Genomic DNA, 16922 nt, shown 5'->3' with positions numbered 1-16922 from the left:
TGAGTGGGAGTGCATCTTTCAACTTAAAGGTTATAAGTAACATGACAGTAACCTTAGCTGTATGGAACAAATGTCCAAATCAGAAGGTTTTTGTGTTCAGCCCCGACCATGGACTTACTATAAATGACGAGAACTATGCTGGTCGTCTTTCTGTAAAAAAAACAGACCACATCATTACACTGGATAAATTACAAGAGAGTGACTTTGTGACTTACTGTTATGAACTCACCACTTTCCCACACGGGAGTCTTCGAGGACAAGTTAAGCTAGTGAAAACGACAGCAAATGGTAAGAATATTTATTTTATAAGACATCTTCCTCAACATAAAACCAGGCATAGTGTCAGTTAGTTAAAAATAAAAACATTTTTGTTATTACAGATTAATTTTTATTTATACAAAAATATGAAACATTTTATGGCTATTTACGTTAGTCACACCTATATCTGACTATCATTTGTGACCCTGGACCACAAAACCATTCATAAGGGTCAATTTTTTTAAAATTAAGATTTACACATTGTATAAATTTTGTGATGTATGTATAATGAAAAGGACTTCAGTTCAACTGAACTGAAATGAAAAAATAAATAAGGAAACTGAGCTAGATATAGGAAGAGAAAGCACATACAAGCAACTAAATGTAATCACATTTACATTTACTGCTTAATTAGATGTGCTGTGCTAAAAAAATTCTGATAAATCATAAAAATTGTTGTTTGGGCAGTTACATTTATCTGAAACTGAATAAATATCCTTTCCATTGATGTATTATTTGTTATGATAGGACATTTGGTTGAGATACAACTAATTGAAAATCTGGAATCGGAGGGTGCAAAATATAAATATTGAGAAAATTGCCTTTAAAGTTGTCCAAACAAAGTTCTTAGCAATGCATATTACTAATCAAAAATTCAATTTTGATAAATTTATGGTAGGAAATGTACAAAATAACTTCATGGACATGATCTTTACTTAATATCCTAATGATTTTTGGCATAAAAGAAAATTGATCATTTTGACCCATACAATGTATTTTTGACTATTACTACAAATATACAAATATACAAATATACCCATGCTGCTTATGACTGGTTTTGTGGTCCAGGGTCACATTTAAGATTTAGAATCAAGTATGAGAGACACAACACAAAACAGTGCTATAGCACTTTTACATTTACATTTAGTCATTTAGCAGATGCTTTTATCCAAAGCGACTTACAAATGAGGACAATTGAAGCAATCAAAATCAACAAAACACCAATGATATGTAAGTCATAGTTAGCCTAGTACACACAGTACACGTAGTAAGGTTTTTTTTTTATTTATATAATAAATAAAAAGAAAGAGAACAGAAAAAGAATAGAGCAAGCTAGTGTTCAAGCGGTTTTGCTTTTTGCTAATTGTATAATTAATAAAAAGAAAACAGATAGAACACAAAAAGAACAGAGAGCTAGTGTTTTTTTAATAAAAGTAAGCAGTTAGTAAATAAATAGAGTGCAAGTCTTTTCTATTGAGTAGTTAAACACTACTAGAAATTATTAAATAATACTACTACAACTGCAGGAACACACATTTTCTTTGTTTAAAAACAAAAACATAATACACATAACATCTGAATCAAATGCGTCCTAAAGTTCTGACAAACTTCTACAAAAAAGAGAAGGATGACAGTGAATCTGTGCATTTATAAATTTATGTTTGAAGATTTTTTATTTTTTTTAACTTTGTTGTAACTGTATTCATCCACCTTGTTTTTCCTGTAAAAGCAGGCACGGGCATTTGTACATTTTGTCTAATTTCCGGTCTCATCTGCATCCAGCCATTTTAGCTGTACAAAACAGCTAATTTTGCTGCTTGATATTGCAAATTGGTGTGTCTTACCATATTAATTTAACATATTATCTTAATTATGAACATACTGGTTTGTAGTACAAACAGTTTTACCATTTACTGCTCTCGATATTCGCCTATAGGTGCTAATGAACCAGAAGTCTCGTCCGTAGGCTTACTTCCGCATTGAAGAATAAGATGTATAATTTGAGTATACATTTAATGATGTTTCTTTATGCATAGGCCTGCATTTTTGGAATAATAAGAATCAGAAAAACTTCAAGGAAAATAATGAAACATTGTGTTGATCTTCTCGCAGGGACATTTTCTGACATGCCCATCACGATAATCTCCGTGGGTTGCGGCATAGGTTTAATAGTATTATGTGGAATCATCGCTGGAGTGGTGTGCTACAAGGTAATAATTCCAAACTTGTCCACATTCTAAAGAACAAAATAGAATCCACTGAATTCAACTGAACAACATAACCGAGTGGTTTAGTGAATTCATTCTGCTCATGTTTCATAATTAAGGAATTGTGTGCAACACTTCTTAAAATAAGGCTTGGTATGTCTTCTGTAAATGTGTTTTAGTAACATAAGGTTTGATGTTTCATGTTTCATTTGATGTTTAGAAGAGGAAAAGCAACTCTGCCTTGCAACCCGGTGGACTTGTTGGCGGTCAGCCCTCCGTGCGGCTGAAAAATCAGAAACGGCCCAAGAGAATACGTTCACAGAGTGAAGAAGAGGTGGAGAATGAAGACTTTAATTACCTGAATATTACTTAACCTAACACAGTATGTTTATAATAGATATTACTGGATTTACTGTAGATGCAGATCATTTTTATAATTGACTGCTTTTAATAACAACAACAACAAAAAAAAAGTCAGAAAAATCCCAAGGGGAAAATAATCCCATGTGGACATGTATATGCACTCATTAACTTTCTTTTTAATTTTTGATTAAGCGTTAGTTCATTCTTATTTTTATATTAATTTTTATTGTGTAATGTACTACTTTTTTGTCTGTGGCAGGAAATGTCTCTTTCTTTTGTTGTCGTTCATGTTGTACTTTTTTTTCATCATGATAACTGTTTATTGGTAGTTGTGCTTTAGTCATTGATCTGGCCTTAGATCAAAAGCAAGTCAGTGTTAACAGCATTATACCCTAGCTGAGTTGCAATTATTATTAAAGTATGCTTTGTTGCCTGAAGCGTTTCAAGTAATGATCACTTTGCAGAAGTCAGAAGTGCAAAAGATCAGCTTAAGTCATCCTACCTAGATGCAATTTTTCTTGTTGTTCAGACGGTGGCAGTGTACAAGATTAAATGTTTCTATGCAAGGCTGCGGTGCATGTGGATATCTGTGAAATATTACAGCTCCTACAATTTTTTTTTTTTTATTAAAAATTATATCATTAGTAACTGCAGAAGTTTTAACTTTTGTGACCAGAAATGCTATTAGTTGCATGTGGGACTTTTTTTTTAATTCAGTTTTTTCAGTTATTCAGTTGACCACAAAAAAAGTCACTTCCTGACTTCTGAGTGATCTCTCTAGATTAAACAGCTCATCAGTAGGAGCAGCCGAATGGTCGTTTTTTTGTTTGTGCATTGTTTAAAGTCTGATTTCCACTCTGTTTGATCATTTGTTTTGACTTCTTTTAAGTTCTGATGACATCATTTGCTGACTGACTGAATGAATCATGGTACACAGTATATTCAGACAATGTAGTCATTAACACCTACTACAGATAAACATTACATCTCACTGCTTCCTCTTCAGAAATGCAAACACACAAATAAAGAGGTCTTGCACAAAGCCACAGACTAAACTCTATGACATGTTATTCAAAGTGAAACAGGTAACATCCTACTCTGTCTTTTAGGGTCTGACCATTGTTAAGTTGCACTGGTTACATGTAAATTTACAGTCAAACATCAGATCACAGATTAGTTTCCTTTTTTCCTGCTTATGTTGTATGCGAGAAATATCAGTGGTTGTGCTGTGGTTTTTGGTAACCGTCAAAGGTTTGTGTTCTAATCATGAATTAAGCTATCATCCCTAGAGGCTAGCACTTGTATAACACTGTATAACAGTAATGATATTTACCAAATAAAAAGTCAAGACTAGTAGATACAGTTGAGGTCAAAACTTTACATACACCTTGCAGAATCTGCAAAATGTTAATTATTTTAATAAGATATTTCACATTAAAGACATTTACAAATAGTCCACAAGAGAAAATAATTGCTGAATGTTTAAAAATGACCCTGTTCAAAAGTTCTTAATACTGTGATGTTTTTTAATGATATTTGTTTATGAGCCTCTTGTTTGTCCTCAACAGTTAAACTGAAGATCAGGGTAAATTTAACTTATTTTGTCTTCTAGGAAACATGTAAGTATCTTCTGTAGCTGTTAAAGGGCAGTACTAAATGAAAAAAATATGATATTTAGGCAAAATAAGAAAAATATACACATCTTCATTCTGTTCAAAAGTTTACACCCCTGGCTCTTAATGCATCATTTTTCCTTCTGGAGAATCAGTGAGAGTTTGAACTTCTGTATTAGTTGCATATGAGTCCCTCAGTTGTCCTCAGTGTGAGAAGATGGATCTCAGATTCATACAGTCATTGTTGGAAAGGGTTCAAATACACAAAAATGCTGAAAAACAAAGAATTTATAGGACCTGAAGGATTTTTCTGAAGAACAGCAGGCAGTTTAACTGTTCAGGACAAACAAGGGACTCATAAACAACTATCACTAAACAAACAAACAAACAAAAAACAGCTGTGGATCATTCAGGTAACAACATATTATTAAGAATCAAGTCTATGTAAACTTTTGAATGAGTAAACTTTTGAATGTTATAAATTCAGCTATTATTTAAAAAAATAAAAATAACGTATTTTGTATGATCCCTCTTATTTTGGTAAAATAATTAACATGTTTGCAGATTCTGCAAGATGTATGTTAAAGTTTGACCTCAACTGTATATTTATATATAAAATATACCTTTATCTGTAACAGGTGAAGGCAGAAAGAGTATCTGATTATTGGCATGAGCTTGAGAAAAACCACTGCATTACATTATTTATGAATTAATCAACTAATTTTTATTGCATTAAAGGCTTTTAAATTCAAGAGTTTGTGCTGCATGGAGATGCTTATATGTATTTTTATATAATATTCATTATGTTGTTATACATATTAAAAAAAAAGGTTTAAACTTGAACAGCTGAGTGCAAATTGTCATGTGTTTTCTGCAACTGAAAGCCCAAGCTTAACAAATGCTAAAAAGTACTATATTTAGTAGGCTATATTAAGAGTCGTGTAAAACACAAGACGCTGATTGTGCTTTAAAACGCTTAGTTATGGAATTTTCTCAGTGGCCTAAGTGTTTTTCACTTTGATTATTTTCTGTCTGAGCATGTTGCATTTGTCAGGCACACCACGCTTCTCATGACAAGCAGAAATCAACATGAAAATGAACACAGGAAAAACAGAAAACCCCCCGAACAAACTATGAGTTTCTAATAAACACAAATAATTTGCAATAACCAGCAATTAAAACATTTATTTTAACTAACTGATTAGAATTCTCATTCAGTCTCATTTATTTTCACGCCTCCTTATTAAATGTATGTATTTGTTTTAAGTAAGCTAAGTGTCCCTCGCATGTTATATTATTAAAAAAATGAATTAATATGAATACAGGCAAAGTGTTTCCGGTTGTAACTTTTAATCTTGTTACAATATATGTAAGTATATCACCATATTCCAGTGATGAGTTCTTGATCTTCTGATGTTGGATCACATGAGTAGATAAGATTTTTGCTTGACTTGATTGGCTGAGAACACTTTGCTCATCATCACCCTCAGCCAATGAGAGGCCGCCTCTGTGTTCACGCACGCTTTAAAACCAGCTCAGTTGTAAACAATGACAGTCAATCATTTTGCTCGCTTGATAAAAGTAAGTTCATTCCTCTAATTTCAGGGTATATGGTGCTCTAATTATCTTTACGTGAGTTTCAACTGTTTGTAATGGATAAATGGCCTTTGCAAAATTGCTTGTTTAAACTTAGATACTGTACTGCCTAGATATTGTATTACTTACAAATGTTGAATATTTTATTATACGCTGTAATGTGGCTCTGTACATCTTCAGGGTCTTTTTAACATAACTTGCACACTGAGTTTCTCTTTTGTAATTGGTTAAAACGCTTTCTGCTGTAGTCTGTGTAACTTCTGTTACATTCCTTAAAATTCTATCTTGTTTTCCACTTTCACAGTCTTCCAGGCAGGATGATGTTGTTTGTCTCGCTCCTCACGCTATGCTTAAGTGCAGTGTTTGCTGCTCCAAGCTTCAACCAGCAGTTAGACGATCACTGGCACCTCTGGAAGAGCTGGCACGGAAAAAACTATCATGAGGTCGGTAGTACTTGAGTCTGTAGCCAAACATAAGTTTTAACACATTTGAAAAAGTAACAGTCTTCAGAGAAGACTTTTTTTAAATGGCTACAATGTCTGCTTTCTTCAGAAAGAAGAGGGCTGGAGGAGGATGGTGTGGGAGAAGAACCTGAGGAAAATTGAGCTGCACAACCTTGAGCACTCTGTTGGCAAACACACGTTCCGCCTGGGCATGAACCAATTTGGTGACATGGTGAGCAGTTCGATACGAGTTCCATGATCTTTTTCCTGCAACATTTAAATTCTAACACTGGAGTAATATTACCTTTTTCTAGGACTGGTTTATTAAAATATTTTGTTTTCCCTTTTAGACAAATGAGGAGTTCAGACAGGCGATGAATGGTTACAATCTTGACTCCAGCCGAAAATCAAAAGGCTCATTGTTCATGGAGCCCAGCTTTTTTGAAGCCCCCCACCAGGTTGACTGGAGAGAAAAGGGCTACGTTACTCCTATCAAAGACCAAGTAAACAGTTTATCAAAATAGTTTCTGGAGCTTCTGTTTATACTGTATCTGGTAGTGTTTTAAAATCTGCATGTTTGGTAATGAAGTCCTGTTTTGTGATCCTAGAAACGTTGTGGATCTTGCTGGGCTTTTAGCTCAACAGGTGCATTAGAAGGGCAGCTGTTCCGCAAAACTGGAAAGCTTGTTTCTCTGAGTGAGCAGAACTTGATGGACTGTTCCAGGCCGGAGGGGAATCAAGGCTGTGATGGTGGCCTCATGGAACAGGCTTTCCAGTATGTTCAGGACAACAATGGGCTGGATACAGAAGAGTCGTATCCCTACCTTGGAACGGTAAGAATCGTTTGTGTGCGCTTTCTGACTTGCAGAGGCTAATGAATCTATTATGGGTGTCAAACATAAGGTTTTTGCTCTCATTTCAACCCTGTATCATTTAAGTAACCTCACATGTAATACTTTTAATCTTAAAATACAGGATGATCAGCCGTGCCGCTATGACCCCCGCTACAATGCTTGCAATGACACTGGTTTTGTGGACATTCCCAGTGGTAAAGAACATGCTTTAATGAAGGCTGTTGCTGCTGTGGGTCCTGTAGCTGTTGCTATTGATGCTGCACATGAATCCTTCCAGTTCTATCAATCTGGTGAGTGACTCTTTATCCCTGAGCTGTGTAAGTCGTTTAATTCTGTATGCACTCTTACAAAATTACATTACTTGCCTTTAAACCTGAATCATACTGAAAGTCTCTAACTCATTTTTAATTTTTCTACTGTAGGCATCTATTATGAGAAGGAGTGCAGCAGTGAAGAGCTTGATCATGGAGTCCTGGTGGTTGGTTATGGTTATGAGGGTGCTGATGTTGCTGGGAGGAAGTACTGGATTGTAAAGAACAGGTATGACTTGCCTCTGGTGTCCTTTTAATGATTCATTTAATTCAGATAAAATATAATATATATATAATATAATATATATATATATATATATATATATATATTTTTTTTTTTTCCCCCATTAACCTTTAAGGTGTAACCTCATTTGCATGGTTTTTAACCTGAGTTTTTAAACCTGTTCTGTATCTCTAGCTGGACCGAGAAATGGGGTGACAAAGGCTACATCTACATGGCTAGAGACCAACAGAATCATTGTGGCATTGCGACCGCTGCCTGCTATCCCCTAGTGTAAGGCCACTGGACTGTTCTCTGCATTCTGGAAATGGCAGTAGTTGGCCTACTTTGTTTTATTTATTTTTTTATTTTTTCCCCATGCTGTTTTTAATACTACTGTTTTGTTTTTTTTATTAAATATTGTAATACATTTAGGACTTTTAATATGTGGCTTTCTTTATGAACGCTTGCTGTTTTAATTGTTTTAAAGTCACTTTAGTCTGGATCACTGCCAGTATATTTTGTAGCAAGTTTCTTCTGTCACTTCTGTCATGCAAGTAATTTCATCATATTTGACACTTACTCTTGTGAACATGGCTCATGTCGAGTGTTACAAGTATGTGCTACTTGAACTGTAAATGGATAAATATTAAATCTACTGGTATAGAAAGTTATGAGAGTCTGTATGTTTGTGCATGTGGGATCTCATGCAAGCATGGTCCATAAGAACAAAATAATGTGGTTTAACCAAAGGCCCAAGAAATGGTCTTGTTCTGAGGAGTACTGTTAGAAAATGGGAGTACCGTTAGAAAATGGTGCTTTCGTGGCGCATCATCAATCGTCCATATTGGTGGCACGGCATGTAGACCGTTCCATCTGAGTAACTGACCAAATCATGACGTGAGTGCAAACCCTCTATAGACTTTCAAATGTGTTTTGTTTCATCGCAACACTACCAAACCTTATTCTAAATTGCTGAATATTGTGCCACATATTAAGACAAAATTGTCTGTAAGCAATGGACCTACAACCTAAATAATTTTTTTTTTTTTTTTTTTTTTTTTTTTTTTTTTTTTGGTGCAAATCATTATAATTGGTAGATTAAACCATTCTAACCATGCAAAGACATGCTTTACTTGTTCTAAGCTAAAAGAGAATGTTAAATACTTTTGTCTTAAACTATAGCTTTCATTAACATCTTAAAATGGCTCAAAAAATAATTTCACAAGAACGTCAGTAGCCCCAGGAAAATCACTACTGAGCTTTGGGCATCTAACTTACATACTTTTATTTTACTCGATTTCAAATTCAAATCCTCTTTCAAATTACCAATGCCATATAGAACTGTCTTTTCAAAATTGAGAAAATGGGTGAAATATTTGTGTGTGTGTGTGTGTGTGTGTACTCCTAGCTATTCTTTTACCTTTTTTTTTTTTTTTTTTTACAAAATCAAACGCGTACGACGCCATTTCAAGAAAAAAACGAATCTCATTACCATGTCTTGTTTTACAATTGAATTCTTGTTATTGATGATTCTCGTTACTGTAATACAATGGCTTTATTTTTTAATTAAAGTACAATAAAAGTATGAACTAAATATTTTATTTAAATAATAGGCCTAAATCTTGTGCGCGCGCAAGTTCAGGTGATGATCACGCGACGGTTTGGCGCTAGTGGCGGGAGCTAGAGACGGTAAACAACGCTAATAGACAATTTTCATGAAAAGTCTGTCAAGAGCTTAGTTATTGAAGCCATTCAGCGTTTGTCAACTTCCCCTTGATGCTTTAAAAGTAACTGTAGTTGTAAAAAGACCCAATATGTGACTGTGGAAACAAAAAATGACAGCGTCTTCGCCAGAAGGTACTGAGACCAGCTAAGTACTTTGTTGTTAGTGAAGTAGCACTAAAACCGGTTGGCCACATTTTCTAATTCTGTTTAGGATTATAAAACAAATGTATTCATTTTTTTAATCCAAGTGTATAAACAATTGAAGTACAATAATAATATATAAAATAGACTGAGGTGCTGAGGTTAGCATTTGTATGTGAGAAATATTTATTTGTACACATTTTATTTATATTTATTTGTCTTTTCAGACACTCATGATATACAGGACCAAGTTGTGTTGAAAGTTTCAAGATGGGATAAACGTTTACATCAAGATTAGATGAAACAAGTAAAGCAAGGTACATTTTAGATTCTGTTTACACCTGTATATAACGCCATTCACTTGTAATCGACAGAAATCTTAATTCCAGATGTAAACAGAGCACAGTTCTAGTGAAACATACATTAGTTGTATAAATTCTGTCATATGTGTTTGAACATCATGCTGAGTAGCCTTTTTTTTTTTTTTTTTTTTTTTTTTTTTTTTTTAATCAAAATCCACCAGTGTGTGCTAGACATTGACATAACGCTACTTAGCTTGGCTTTGAAGTTTGAGCTGTAAATATGAGAGGTCAGTACATGCTGTGTGTGCTTGTTAGAGAGTCATTCTGAGTCATGTGCTTGGCTTTGCCATTCCACTGCTGTTGTAAGCAGCTTCTGGTTATAATATCAGCCAGCTTCATGGTTATCAAATGTTATTCACACAAGTCATTTTTTACACCATTTGCTTTGATTTTATGTCTCGAACATAATTTGATCAAGCAATGAGTCAAGAAATTATATAGAGTTACATTGTTTATAGCTTTTGTAGCTTTTGCTTTATTAAAAAGTGCAGCTGATGGGGTTGAAGTGAGAGTGTTTAACTCGCTGTGATAATTATTGACATAATTAGAGGGCATTGCATGTAGTGTTAAATGTTGTACAGTGATTTATTTCCGCTTTTAATACTTTCTCTTATCTCAAGATTTAAAAAGTCATTTCTGTCAACTAGCTTGGAACACACTTTCTTTTTTTTTCTTTTTTTTAATAATTACAATTACAAATGTGGCAAAAGATAGAATAAATTCGTATAATAATCATTTATGTTGCAATAGCGCCTTCTGCTGGTAGAGACCTTCCTCAACATTCAAGAACATGTTGTAAATGGCAGCACAGTGAACAACTGTTTGTTAGTTTCTTGTTTTACACTCGTTAATATTAATCTATTAGAAAGTTCACCATGTCTAAATCAAAGGGGCTTTGTATAGTATCCCTGTGACATGCTTGTAGTTCAGATAAAGGTGGTTAGTTGACAATGTGATTTTTTTGAAACATTGCTTGTATTGTTATAGTAAGTCTTCTCACAAATAGGTTCTTGATGAAAACAGATTGTGTTTATGGACCAGGGCAGTAGAACGCTTACATAGTCGATGCCATTAGCTATTTCTTTAAATAATAATGCAGTAATTCATATGGGGAGTGATTTAAATAAATATAAATTTCAACTTATAAATTAAAATAGTGATAATACTTTAAGTGTTAATTATGTCCAACCCTGTTTGTGATATTTTGTTCTCACAAAAAACAAACAAACAAACAAACAAACAAACAAACAAAAAAAAACAAATCATTATTGATTTAGACATTTGAATGTGTCCCAGTAACCACAGCATTTTTGTGACAGTGACCACAACGTGTTATGAACATTGTATATTCAAGCTCGCAATTGCTACTTGTGTATCTCACAGTTAAGACTTCCTCTTATTTGATATGTATCTCATAACTGCAATAAAGGGGTCTCTAAAGAGGCTGGATACTGCGAACTGTAGTCCAAAATACTGTACACTGTATTAATGAAACCCAAATGTGTATGTCTGTTAGCTTTGAGTATAATGCATTTTAAAAAAGGCTGGTGGCTTTTGTACAGTGTTAGGGTTAGATAGATAGGTTAGATGTGTTCATCATGTAATGAGTTTGTAAGTAAATCAAGTGAAGGCTCATTGATTTATTTGATTAGACATGTCATAATTCAATTATAGCTTACTAGGGTGGTGGGCACTGCATTACAATTAAGTGTTTTGCATTGAGCAGGTTGTAAAGGATACTCCTGCTCACCAGACTAGCTATGACCTCCATTCTAGCTCAAAACGCAGGGTGTTTTGCAAGATGGTTGAAACTACATGAAAATGCTGCAGTGCTGTTTTAGCATTTCTGTAGAAATTTGGACATTGACTTGTGTATTGACTTGCTTTGCTTTTAAATTGCAACAACAGAGCCCCCTGCTGGTACATGGTGCAGTCTTCACTGGAGAGACAAAGTGCTTTAGTGAGAAGGCAACAAAACAACACACTGGCTCCATAAGCTGTTTATCTCTCTTTTTCTTTTCAATATCATTGATGCTATTGTAGCAGATCTATAGTGTTGTGAGAAACTGACATGTTTTGTATCATATCACATCTCTGTTCTCCCAAATGTACTTTCTCTCCTATTCAGACTACTAATTTATGAACAGTAACCATCAACAACATGGTTTGCATTTCCTTTCCATAGTAATTATGATAATCATGTTGTTTAGATTGCCTTTGAATTGATTTAAATTTCAAATTATTGTGTAATCTGCAGTGCATTAGGATAATGGCAAGTAAGATATGGATGTGTAAGCTGCTTTTTTGCGGTTCATTTTGATTTTCAGCTTTAAAATTAAATGGTGAATGTAAATTCATGCTCCATTTCTAGAGATAAGTGTATCTCAGTGTATATATACACCACCAGTCAAAAGTGTTTTGCTCACAAAGCCTGCATTTATTTGATCCAAAATACAGCAAAAGCAGTAATATTGTGAAATAGTTTTACTATTTAAAATACCAGCTTTTTATTTGAATATATTTTAAAATGTAATTTATTCCTGTGATCAAAGCTACATTTTAAGCATCATTATTCCTGTCTTTAGTGTCACATGATCCTTCAGAAATCATTCTAATATGCTGATTTGCTGTTCAAGAACCATTATTATTATTATTATTATTATTATCCATATATTTAAAACTGTAAATTTTTTGGAGTATTCTTTAATGAGTAAAAAGATCCAAAGATCAGCATTTATCTAAAATAAAAAGCTTTTGTAACATTATACACTATACCATTCAAAAGCTTGCATTTTTTTTTTTCTAGAAATTAATACTTTTATTTAGCAAGGATGCTTTAAATTGATCAAGAGTTATGCTAAAGACATTTATAATGTTACAAAAGATTTCTATTTCAGATAAATGCTGTTATTCTGAACTTTATATTCATCAAAGAAACCTGAAAAAATTCTACTCAGCTGTTTTTAACATGTAATGATGGAGTAATGAAGCTAAAAAATCAGCTTTGAAATCACAGGAATAATTTGCATTTTAAAATATATTTAAATAGAAAGCCGTTATTTTAAATAGTAAGAATATTTAAAAATTTTACTGTTTTTGCTGTACTTTGGATCAAATAAATACAGGCTTGGTGAGCAGAAGAGACTTTAAAAAAACAAAAAATGTTACTGTTCAAAAACTTTTGACTGGTAGTGTATTTTAAACTATCAGTGATATATATACTATGTACTTTTTTTTAAAATATTGATATGGTCCTTTTTTTTTTGTCCCACTACTAACTGCTATTTGGCACATACTATTACATTCTTTATAAATTAAAAAAAAGTTTTGTGCCTGCTAAAAACGGCTCACTCACAGTTCACCATTTAAGTAGTTTAGATTTGGACATGACTGAAAGTGGTGATGTCTGAGTGTATAACTTGTTTTCTTTGTAATTTGTCCATCCATTTCCACCAATTTTACCAATTCAGGCCGATTTGTCGACCTGATAGTCGTCATTGCATAGACAGGCTAATCAGCCAAATCTGAATTTTCTTTCTCCTGTTGTTGCTATTGGACTACATTACCTTAGGAAAAATTAGTGCTCTACGCATGATTTCATCTTTTATTTTGTAATATTCATGATTAAAAATGGCACTGATGATTGTACAGTAACAAAATTTTTTTTATTAGATCTTCCACTGGAGGGCAGTAAGTAAAATCAGCTCATGTGTTTGAAACACCGCAGACCTTGTCCTGTAAGGCCACTGCGACCTTTAGTTCTTGGCACTGAAGTTGTGGAACGTCTAATGACTGCAATCAAAACTACTCAAATCTGAAGTATGAACAACAACACGAGCTGCCTGAGAAACAGCCGACGTTGCCAGCGGTGTTATAGGCTGCGCTCCTCGACTGCGCAATAAATATGAAAACTCTGACCTGTGCTTTTGTGCGGCGGTGGCAAATTTAGCTACATTGGGCTTCTCTTAAATGGAGCGGGGAAAAATAACTGGAACACAATGAGGGAAAAGAAGTTTGTCAGACTTCATTAAGTATCAAGGGAACATCGCTGGAACTGGCAACGCAAAGCGCACCGGGCCCGTGTGCCATTAATCACGTCTGACAAGGAACCGGAGCAGGGGGCGTAGGGAGGGAGCGCAGTACGCGGGTGCCGCTGCCAGCGGCTCTGTTTATGATTACTGCGAGGGGTCCTGACTAAGCTAGCAGCCCGAAGAGGAGCGGAGCAGAAACCCAAGATCAGGAAAAAGTCAAAGCCAAGGAGCTCTCATCCAGCATTACTCCTCCTCCCTTTCAAAATGACACAGCCACCAATATGATTAGACCAGAGCGCCGACTATCCTCCAAACAATTACTAAGCATCGGAGCGGAGTCGAAAAATTGAATGGCGTAGAAAAACGGTGAGATATTGCCTTTCAAAGCAAAGTCATCAGTATATAAAGGTTCACTCTACTTTAATTTGCCATTGTGCAGCCTTGTATAAGGGGGAGGGGGAGAGACACGGAGAGGAGAAAAAAAAAAAAAAAAAAAAAGCCTGCTGACTGCAGCTTCATCTGTGTTCTCCGTTTTGTAAGCTCTCGCAGCAAGACCGTGTCTTTCCTCCTTTCCTTGGTCTGCCACCCCAGATGCAGAAAATAAATGGGAGTGAGAGAGGAGGAGAAAAGAGGGCCTGTGACTGGTGGAGATGGAGGCCTGTGTTAAGTGCTGTGCTTGAAAGCACGTCTGGCCTCATTAGATGTCAGTTGTAACAATACTGAACTGGCAGCAAGGACTGCTGTGAGTCTCACAACCATAAATCACACTCTGACAGCTCACTGACAGGGCTGGGAACCGGCACACATGCAAACACTGACTTCTCTCTCTCTCTCTCAGCCGCACATTCCCCTTTTTCTCTGACGCACAACATCTTTCTCTCCTGTTCTTTTCTTTCCTGCTCTCTCGCACATAATCGGCGCACAAAACGAACACTGCGGGCTCTCTCGCGGTGAAATTTTGTGCTCTTTTTGTTTTGTTTCGCTTTCAATAAAAACATGGGATTTTTGACACGCATACATGTTCTTAATGTGCGTGTGAGTCTGGAGCAACGGGCAGCTCCCGCCACTGTCTGCCCGTGTCCATTAGGCTGACATGTGACGGTGTGTGTGTGACATCGCTGCTGAGGAAGGAAGCAAGAGAAACAAGGCCTGTGGGTCATTAATCACTACTCCCTCTGACACACACAAACAGAGCTTGCTTCTAGGGCCTCCTAACACACACACACACACACACACACAGCTGTCCTACTCTCAGCTCTTAAGGAACGTTGCCTTCCTTCCCACCCGTGCCCTCCATTAACTCCCTTTTGCCTGTCTGTTTTCTCTCTCTGAGCTTCTTCTTGTCGTCATTCTCTCTTTCTCTAACACGTTTTATCTTCTCATGAACATATTGTGGGATATGTTCGTCTAGATATCGCTTGGAGAGTCTGGAATTGCCGGTTAACTCTCCCTTTCCTTTTCTAATATTTCATGTCGTCATTTATACTGATAGCTGGTAATTTAGCATGCTTAGGTTCTTCTTGCTATCATCTGCTTATACTTCTGAGTAATAGAAGCTGTTTACATGTGGAGTATTACAAGCTAGATTAATGAATGTTGTCTAGTATGTGTGCGTGAGCGAGTGTGTTACAGAGGCCTATACTTTTTTTTTCTGCATCAGTCTGTTCAGTGTCTTCCATAGGGCTGTACTGCTCTATTTAGTATGAAGATATACAAAGGTACAGTGTGTGTGTGTGTTTGTGGCTTGTGAGTTTCCAGGGAGGCACAGTGAGGGGTTTATGGGAATCGAGAACAGAACATTATGATGAGGGAAATGAGAGATGTACAGTTTCACATTCTGTCATGTTAAGAGAGGTTCACAGCTGTTAGCCATTTTATTAATGCACAGGGAGTGAATGTGAAAAAAGAGAGAGGTCATAAGGAGACCATGCAGCCTAAAAAACTGAAGCAAAATTATTACAAAGTAAAAATAAAAACAACAGCGGTTATAAGTTGTTAAGGTTCCTGCTTAAGATCTCTTGTGGGTGATCTGAAATAATTGGTGCTTTCTGTTGAGTATATACATTTCCTTGCGTTAATGTCAGTCAGTGGAACAGTGTTAAACGTAATCTTGCAAATCTCAAAATGAATTTCCATTTTTTTTATAGTCTGCACTGTAATGTTTTGTGTCCAATTTCATTTGTAGCATTCAAATGTTTGCTTTTACTTTTTTTGTTTTTAGACAAAAATATATATTTTCTTATATCAGCCGTTTGTCAGTTAATGTACATTAAATGAAAATCGGACAGTTCATCACAATATGATATAATATTAATTCTCATACCCAGCGATACGATATTTGCAGATACTTCAAAAAATATAATTCAGCTTTATATCGATTGATTTATCAATATTACACTGCTTTTCAAAAGTTTGGGATCAGTCAGATTTTTAATATTTTTTTAAAGTGGTTTCTTCTTCTCAAGGCTGCGTTTACTTGATCAAAAATACAGAAAAAAAATTATATTGTGAAATCTATATTATTACAATGTAAAGTAACATTTTTCTATTTTTAATATTTATTAAAATCTAATTTATTCCTGTGATCAAAGCTGAATTTTCAGCATCATTACTCCAGTATTCAGTGTCACGTGATCCTTCATGAAATCATTCTGATATACTGATATATTATCAGTGCTGGAAACAGTTGTGCTGCTTAATTTTTTTGGAACCTGTGATAGTTTTTTTTAGGATTCTTTAATGAATAAAAAGTTAAAAAGAACAGCATTTATTTAAAACAAAAAAAACAAAAAAAACTTTTCTAACAATATGCACTTCTGTGCAAAACAACTGTGCAGTAAACTTTTATTCTTTCTTGTTTTGAAAGACATTATTACTTTTATTCAGCAAAGATAGAAAAGTTAAAAAGTGATAGTAAAGACTTATATTGTTAGAAAAGAGTTATATTTTGAATAAACAACACGACGTTGTGCCATGCTTGCACCTAACAATTTAATAAACAGAAGGTCTTAAAC

The 16922-nt window shown here is 34.9% G+C and overlaps 1 protein-coding gene and 1 long non-coding RNA gene across 2 annotated transcripts in view; both read left to right on the top strand.

The window, feature by feature from the left end:
• Positions 1-5718: 5718 nt before the first annotated feature.
• Positions 5719-8320, top strand: ctsll (cathepsin L, like). The gene is made up of 8 exons (XM_051109971.1): positions 5719-5803; positions 6123-6261; positions 6371-6493; positions 6612-6764; positions 6870-7094; positions 7237-7405; positions 7538-7655; positions 7845-8320. The coding sequence occupies exons 2-8, from the start codon at positions 6136-6138 to the stop codon at positions 7942-7944; spliced, it is 1014 nt and encodes a 337-aa protein (XP_050965928.1). The 5' UTR covers positions 5719-5803; positions 6123-6135; the 3' UTR covers positions 7945-8320.
• Positions 8321-9342: 1022 nt separating this feature from the next.
• Positions 9343-16922, top strand: part of LOC127166096 (uncharacterized) — a 77315-nt gene continuing 69735 nt past the window's right edge. Inside the window, exons 1-2 of the long non-coding RNA XR_007827853.1 lie at positions 9343-9506; positions 9743-9832. This is a non-coding gene — a long non-coding RNA (uncharacterized LOC127166096). The remainder of the gene's footprint in view (positions 9507-9742; positions 9833-16922) is intronic.

The sequence above is a fragment of the Labeo rohita genome, chromosome 5 (genome assembly GCF_022985175.1).
Source record: "Labeo rohita strain BAU-BD-2019 chromosome 5, IGBB_LRoh.1.0, whole genome shotgun sequence".
Classification (NCBI taxonomy): Eukaryota; Metazoa; Chordata; class Actinopteri; order Cypriniformes; family Cyprinidae; genus Labeo; species Labeo rohita.
The sequence above is the reverse complement of the archived record's forward strand: the minus strand, read 5'-3'. Positions and strand labels throughout refer to the sequence as shown.